Source organism: Gekko japonicus, unplaced genomic scaffold, assembly GCF_001447785.1.
Source record: "Gekko japonicus isolate JY-2015 unplaced genomic scaffold, Gekko_japonicus_V1.1 scaffold5802, whole genome shotgun sequence".
Classification (NCBI taxonomy): Eukaryota; Metazoa; Chordata; class Lepidosauria; order Squamata; family Gekkonidae; genus Gekko; species Gekko japonicus.
Genome location: NW_015163256.1, coordinates 34,726 through 42,354, shown reverse-complemented (window position 1 = coordinate 42,354; position 7,629 = coordinate 34,726). Strand labels below are relative to the sequence as shown.

The following is a 7,629-nucleotide window of genomic DNA, read 5'->3' as shown; positions in this document are numbered from 1 at the left end:
ACTGAAAACTTATGAGCTTTGAAACATTTCATAAAAGAATTGTGTCGAAGAGGTTCCGGAACTCTGTTTTGGCACGTTCCCCCAGAAAAAAAAACCCTGTTTACACATACAGACACAACACTGTTCTGAACTGGCAGCCAATACTAAAGCTCCTGTTACATGCGACATAAACAATGTTAGCATCGTACCTTTTTAACTTCAAATGGCTTTAGTTTGGCACTTTCTTCCTCCTCTTTATGCACCTTCACACTCTTTTCTATGCTTGCATTCTGAGGTGTCTGGAGGGAGAAAAAAAACTACACAGTTTGTAAAGGACGGAAAACAGTGCCCCCTGAACAGCACATTTGCCACCTACTTGCACGTTTATTTTAAAAACTGTTAACTGTGAAGCTCTGAAAAAAATTACACAGTTTGTAAAGGATGGAAAACAGTGCCCCCTGAACAGCACATTTGCCACCTACTTGTACGTTTATTTTAAAAACTGTAACTGTGAAGCTCTTTGTTCGTCAGACCCTTTTAAAACAACCTCCTAGACTGAAGTCTCAAAGTACACAATCTGATATTTAAGGGGACCCCATTATTAATTACTACCTCTGGAAAGGATCAAATATTCATAGTGCGGCCAATGTAAGACGAAAAACTCCCAGTATTCTCGTTCTGTTTGCTACTGGCAACATAACCTTAAATATTTGTTTATTTAAAACATCTCTATGCCGCCTTTCCACCCGAATAGGAGCCCTAAGGCGGTGAATGTCAAAACATTAAAAAAAAAATTAAAGCAACCTTTAAAATAAGGTACAAATCCATTCAAATGGAAGCCAGTCCCATGAGCTTAAACAGAACGAATACCCACACCCAGGGCTATTTTTGGGCAGGAACGCACAGGAACAGAGTTCCAGCTGGCTCCCAAGTTGGCCACGCCCAGCAGGAACTCCTTAGCATAATAGGCCACACCCAACAGCAGAAACTCATTAGGACTGGCTACATTAGGGGGTGTGTGGACTGACATGCAAAGGAGTTCCTGCTACCAAAAAGAGACCTGGGTTTTGACAACAAACAAGGTAAACAGAATAACAAGCAAAAGGTGGGTGTGGCTGGATAACCACACTTCTGGTAACATGGGGGTGCGGCCTAATGTGCTAATGAGCTGTGCTGTCAGGGGTGTGACCTAATATGCTAATGAGTTTCTGCGGTTGGGTGTGGCCTATTATGCTAATGAGTTCCTGCTGGGCCTTTTCTACAAAAAGAGCCCTGTTTGCTTAGGATCCCACTCCAATTCCAGCCGCAAAGGAGGACTCCAGAAACAAAACCAATGCCACTGTTTCCAATCAGCAACCGAAAAATCTCGAAGTGACATCGGTGGTAATAAGGGCACACGACGAGACATATCGAAATGCCGTGCACACATTCTGCAGGTATCTCCCTTGTATTTTATAGAAGGATCGCTGATCTCTGTTGGTCGCCAGTTGACTCACAAGCCAAGTTCAAGCTTCCAGTTACGACCTTAACGGAGCAACCCTAAGCAAAGCCACACGAGTACAGCCTGTTTAGGATCACAACTGTTATGTATATCGTTATGGTCTATTGCTTTAACATTGACGGAACCTGCCCTGAGCTTGCTTGCGGGGAGGGTGGGATACAAGTTGAATAAAAACAAATTTAAAAAAGAGATGCGAACAAAGACTGCACACATTATTACGAAATATTTCTCACGTGGAAACTGGTCCACCGTCTATACTATACTCACAGAGTTATTGCCGTTGAAGCGAGCAGGCAACCTTCTGCCAGGCATCTTTGGCCTATTTGCTGTGGGATGTGATAAATTATCTGAGGTAGCGATTATGTCATCGAAACTTAAAAGATCTGGACGAGAGAGAGGGAGAAAGAATAAAAAAAAGAAGAGGCTATAATTAAAGCTCAAAGGGCTTTCGTGAGAAGAACGGTCAGACTTTGCTCTGAGATTATGTTAACTGAGATCGCAACGACAAAAACCTCTCCACGCGTTTATGACGTTTTTAGAATGCTGTGGAGGATGAAGATCGGCATCTACCGCTTATTAATAACCTTAAAAGGGATCCCGTGCTTGCATTCATGAGCCAGACAATAAAAAAATCGGAGCAAAATGGCCACGTTTCTAAAGCAAATATAGAGCGGAGTAATTTCTATGATCTAAGATCTGTTGAGTGGTTATATTGCTCGCTTTAAAACTATACCAGAGAACTGTATTAGGTATGTCCTAGGATGTCCTCAGATGAAAATCACTCCCAATAGTCAACTGGATGGCTCTGTGTTCATCATTAGGACAATTCAATGGGCCCCACAAAGACAAGATGGGGTGGGGCTCTGAATAGCTGGGGGGAGTCTTAGTTTATAAAATTAAAAGACTGCCTGTCCCCCCCCCCCAAAAAATGATGAGGACCAAAGATCTTTGTTGTTCCCCAACAACCATGCAATGTTGGGGACTTGGGAGGAAATTAGTCTGTTTAAGCCCCACAGTAGAGGGGAGAGGAAATTAAGAAGATGAAGAAGACGAAAAAGAAGGAGATTGGATTTATACCCCGCCCTTCACTCAGTCTCAGAGCGGCTTACAAACTCCCATCCCTTCCCCTCCCCACAACAGATGCCCTGTGAGGTAGGTGGGGCTGAGAGGGCTCTTTCCAGAACTGTCCTTGAGAGCTCTGACAGAACTATGGCTTGCCCAAGGTCATCCAGCAGCTGCAGGTGGAGGAGTGGGGAATCAAGCCCAGTTCTCCCAGATTAGAGTCAGCGCACTTAACCACTACACCAAACTGGCTTAGTCAGAGATGCTTAAGGTGTGTGTTGTGCATCTTCCATACCTAACCTGCCCCCCTCCCCTTCCATTATGGTAGAACATTTTGAGGGTTCTGACACTTTTGAAAGATTCCAGGGGGAAATTTACTAGGCTCTGATGAAAACTGCTTCCTCTGCATCTTTTGCAAAGGGAAAGGGGTCCTTGGGGTAGTGCAGGCTAAAGATGAGTCCTTAACCGCTGGGAGAGTCCTGAAACAGGGTGCGAGAACGTGGCCAGGAAGGGGGCGTTATAGAGAAGAAGAGATTGGATTTATACCCTGCCCTTCACTTCCCAAAGGAGTCTCAGAGCGGCTGACAATCTCCTTTCCCTTCCCCTCCCCACAACCTCCCCTGTGAGGTAGGTGGGGCTGAGAGAGCTCGTTTGAGGACTGCTCGTGAGAGAACAGCTCTGAAAGAACTTGTGACTGACCCAAGGTCACACTAGCAGCTGCATGTGGAAGAGTGGAGAATTAAACCCAGTTCTCCCAGATTACAGCCCGCGCTCCTAACCGCTACATCAAACTAGCTCTCAGAGGTGAACATCCCTTCATACCAATTCCTCTACACACACAGAATAACCCCCCCCCCAAAAAAGCACTCCTTCCGTACACTGTACCCCCCCCAGTCCTGAGCCACAGTGGTCAGCAAGCACTAAAGGGTCAACTACTCTACTGTGCTGCTGAGATTCAGAATCAGGAGTGCAGGAAGCTACTCATTTAGCCTCAGAACTTGGCAATCTTGAGCTATGGGAAGTGTGTACGTGAAAGTCTGCAGTACAGTTCATTCCATCCACTTGCTCTGCAGTTGTCCATGAGTTCCCAACTTGTCCTTCACATGAAACCAAAACAGCTTCTCTGTGTAAAGCTTAAGAGGCTGTTGAAACTATTTTATGCAGTTCTCTTCTGAGAGTGTGTTCATGTTTAGTTCATGGGGCGCATCTGCTATAAATACACAGAGCTTGCGATAAATAATTCCATGGGCTACTTTACAACTTAAGTGGTCTGTGGATTTTAAAAAACGTCTGAAGGAGTTACATAAATAATAAAGGATTTGGATTAGAGTATGGAAAAACACAGCTGCGGTGGCTCAAGTGGTTAAGACGCTGAACTGCAGGCTGTGGAAGGTCAGTAGTTCAGCAGTTCGAGACCCAAGTGCCGCATGATGGAGTGAGCTCCCGTCTCTAGTTCCAGTTCCTGCCAACCTAGCCGTTTGAAAGCAAGAAATTGCAAGTAGATAAATAGGTACCACTTCGGTGGGAAGGTAACAGCGTTCCGTGCGCCTTGATGTTTAGTCATGCCGGCCACATGACCACGGAAACGTCTTCGGACAGCGCTGGCTCTTCGGCTTTGAAACGGAGATGAGCACCGCAACCCTAGAGTCGGATTCGACTGGCTTTTGAGCAAGGGAACCTTTACCTTTTTATGGAAAAACAAACGCCAGACAGGCAGGCAGCAAGTTCCATTTTTCCAACTGCCTTGCGGGGGGGGGGGGGGGTTTGGGGGGGGGAATGGCCTGAAGTCCAATCAGCTTCCATATGCAAAAGACCAGGTTGTCGCAGCAGTTGTGGTGTGGGCGGGACCCGGGCTTTGCCTTCTGATTGGTGGCGATATATGCTGAGGAGCAGTGCCATCAGCCATACACTAAGGGAGTGCATTTTAGAATTAGAACTTTGGCACCCACTATTCAATTATATATAAGGAGAGATGGCAGGGGGCCTTATTTTTATATCGAGAGTGTAGACAGGGATTTTTATGCCAATAGTAATTTTTACAGGGCTCTATACTGAACTGCAAGCTGGAAGGTCAGTAGTTTGCCAGTTTGGGACACGAGTGCTGCGTGATGGAGTAATCTCCCATCTCTGGCCCCAGCTCCTGCCAACCCTTCAGTTTGAAAGCAGGAAATTGCAAGCGGTTAATGTGTGCCACTCTGGTGGTAAGGTAACAGCATTCCATGAGCCTTGACGTCTGGTCATTCCGGCCACATGGCCGCGAAGACATCTTCAGACAGTGCTTGCGCTCCAGCTTGGAGGCGGAGATGGGCGCTGCAACCCTAGAGTCGCGGCCTTGGGTTTCGAATTCGAATGGCTTTCGAGCAAGGGAAACCTTTACCTTTTTATGGAAAAACAAACGCCAGACAGGCAGGCAGCAAGTTCCATTCATTAGGAGTAATCTCTCCTTATATATAATTGAATAGTGGGTGCCAAAGTTCTAATTCTAAAATGCACTCCCTTAGTGTATGGCTGATGGCACTGCTCCTCAGCATATATCACCACCAATCAGAAGGCAAAGCCCGGGTCCCGCCCACACCACAACTGCTGCGACAACCTGGTCTTTTGCATATGGAAGCTGATTGGACTTCAGTCCATTCCACACCTCAAACTCCCCCCCCCCGCAAGGCAGTTGGAATGTCAGTTGCATATGGAATCTGCTGTATTCTGGTGGTGTGCAGGTCCCAGATTCATGTTTTAAAAGCAGACTGACACTGTTTTCCCAAAGCCAGAGCACTCTCCCAGAGCCTCTTTCTAGATCTCGTTGTATTAATTTCCACAACGGGCCTTATTTCTAGTTTTAGATAAAACGATATTATTCCCAATAAAGAGTGGAGATCATGCAAAGTTTTTACGACCTTTGTTGAAGAAGAAATCTTGTTAGGAAGGATATGAAAGGGGTACGGGATACACCTAGGCAGACAAACGGAGAAGCACATACTTTACCTTAAAAAGTATATACAAGCATGAATTAAACAGTAGTCCAGAGGTACAACAGACAATACTTTTTATCCTATTGCACACGATGCCTATACCTGGACTGATGAACTCTGGGTAAGACTGAGGTCAAATCTGCATTTGCATATTTAAACCAGTTTCATGCTGATGTGACGCCGTCTTTCTCTATGCTTGTTTGAACGTTCTTTGGAGAAGATTCATTTAAAACGGCGCGGAGCCACCACGAGAGGGCGATAAACATATGCAGACATGCAACTGTGTGCTAGTTCTGTTCAGGTGTGAAAACGAAACCAAATGCAGACAGCTTGTTTCAAGACGAAGGCTGGGGCACCGGTGGGAAAACACAAATGCAGATTCAACCTAAGACTGGTGAATAAGACAAAAGTGAACTAGTAGTGAACCAAGATTCAAGTGGGGGGGCTGTGTTGGTCCGGAGCAGCAGAACAAAGTTTGTGTCCAGTGGCACCTTTCAGACCGGCAGCTTTATTCAAACTGTAAGCTTTCGTGTGCATGCATGCATGCATGGTCGGACAAACGGGAATAAAATCTCCAGGGCTATTTACAGGGGAGGAAAGAGGGCGAGGGGGACGGATGTTAGGAGGGGCCACTCAGAGCCAAGATGCACATACAGGGCTGAAATGGGATCAGGTGGCCAGTAAGATCAATGGATGGCAGCAAGGCAGTAAAGGTTCCCTTGCTCAAAAGCCAGTCGAGTCCGACTCTAGGGTTGCGGTGCTCAGCTCCGTTTCAAAGCCGAAGAGCCAGCGCTGTCCGAAGACGTTTCCGTGGTCATGTGGCCGGCATGAATAAACACCGAGGCGGACGGAACACTGTTACCTTCCCACTGAAGTGGTACCTATTTATCTACTTGCAATTTCTTGCTTTCAAACTGCTAGGTTGGCAGGAGCTGGAACTAGAGACGGGAGCTCACTCCGTCATGCGGCAACTCGGGTCTTGAACCGCTGAACTACTGACCTTCCACAGCCTGCAGTTCAGCGTCTTAACCACTTGAGCCACCGCAGCTCTCAAGGGTTACTTACAGGAAAAAAATAGACTGCGGGGGGTCAGCTGTCAGGACGGGCCACCGAGAACCCAGATGCATCCACAGAGCTTGAAATTGAAATTGGATCGGGTGACGGGTAAGATCAATGGATGGCAGCCAATTAGCACGTAAATGCAATAGTTAGCAAAGAGATGTGAGAATGAAATTGGAGTCCAGCAGTACCACCACCCCCAGACAAACCAAGCTCCACCCTGTGTACGTGGGAGAACAGAGACTCAGCGTGTGCACACTTCTTCACACACACTGAAACAGATTTCCTCAAAGATTACGTGCAGGTAGTGGGGGTTAGTTGCCAGGAAGAACTGATCAGTCAAGATGCATAAGTAACTAAGCCATTAATAGAGCTAAGATTGGAATAACACATATACTAGGACACGTAAATAGCAGCAAGTCGGCATGCAGATAATAAAGGAAGTTAACAACAGATGTGAGACGTTTTGAGTCCAGTGGCCTCTGTAAGACCAACAAGGTTTAATTTCTGAGTATAAGAAAGAACAGAATGACTTAGCATGTAGTACTGAGCCAGCAAAAATGCCACCCTAATGCTTTAGCTGGTTCGGTGAAGACATTTAAATCAATAGAAACTAAGTAAATATGGGACAGATTAAAAGTAAAACGGCAAACTGCTCACAGAACAGATCCTTCCTGCCTCCTTCTGTGCAGTCCCATCACCCGAAAGGCTGCCCCCGAGGGCTGAAGGATCCTCAAGAACAGCATAAGCTGTAGTGCTGGGAGGACCACAGCTAGAGCGGGAAATGGAGGGGAATCATGGTGACCCCCGTCTTGTGCAAGCAAAAGCACCTTCTATTTGCTCCCCACCATCTCAGGATCCAGCCCATTATCTCTCCCTTATTATAAAAGAGTAGTGGGTGCCAGAATTCTAAAATTGGCGGCCCCTTTAGTGTTAGGCCGAAAAAACTGCCACTCGGAAGACACTGGCTGGGTTCATTGGCTGCTTTGTGCAGTCCCGGCCAGCGTTCCAAGGTAATTTACATATGGAAGCTGATTGGACTACACTCCATTCCACACC

At 46.5% G+C, this 7,629-nt stretch overlaps 1 protein-coding gene across 1 annotated transcript in view; it reads right to left on the bottom strand.

Moving 5' to 3' along the window:
• Positions 1-188: 188 nt before the first annotated feature.
• Positions 189-7,629, bottom strand: part of CD2AP (CD2-associated protein) — a gene marked incomplete at both ends in the record, with an annotated part of 41,876 nt that continues 34,435 nt past the window's right edge. The window contains 2 exons of the mRNA XM_015407204.1: positions 189-278; positions 1,748-1,863. Coding sequence (XP_015262690.1) covers positions 189-278; positions 1,748-1,863 — 206 coding nt within the window. The remainder of the gene's footprint in view (positions 279-1,747; positions 1,864-7,629) is intronic.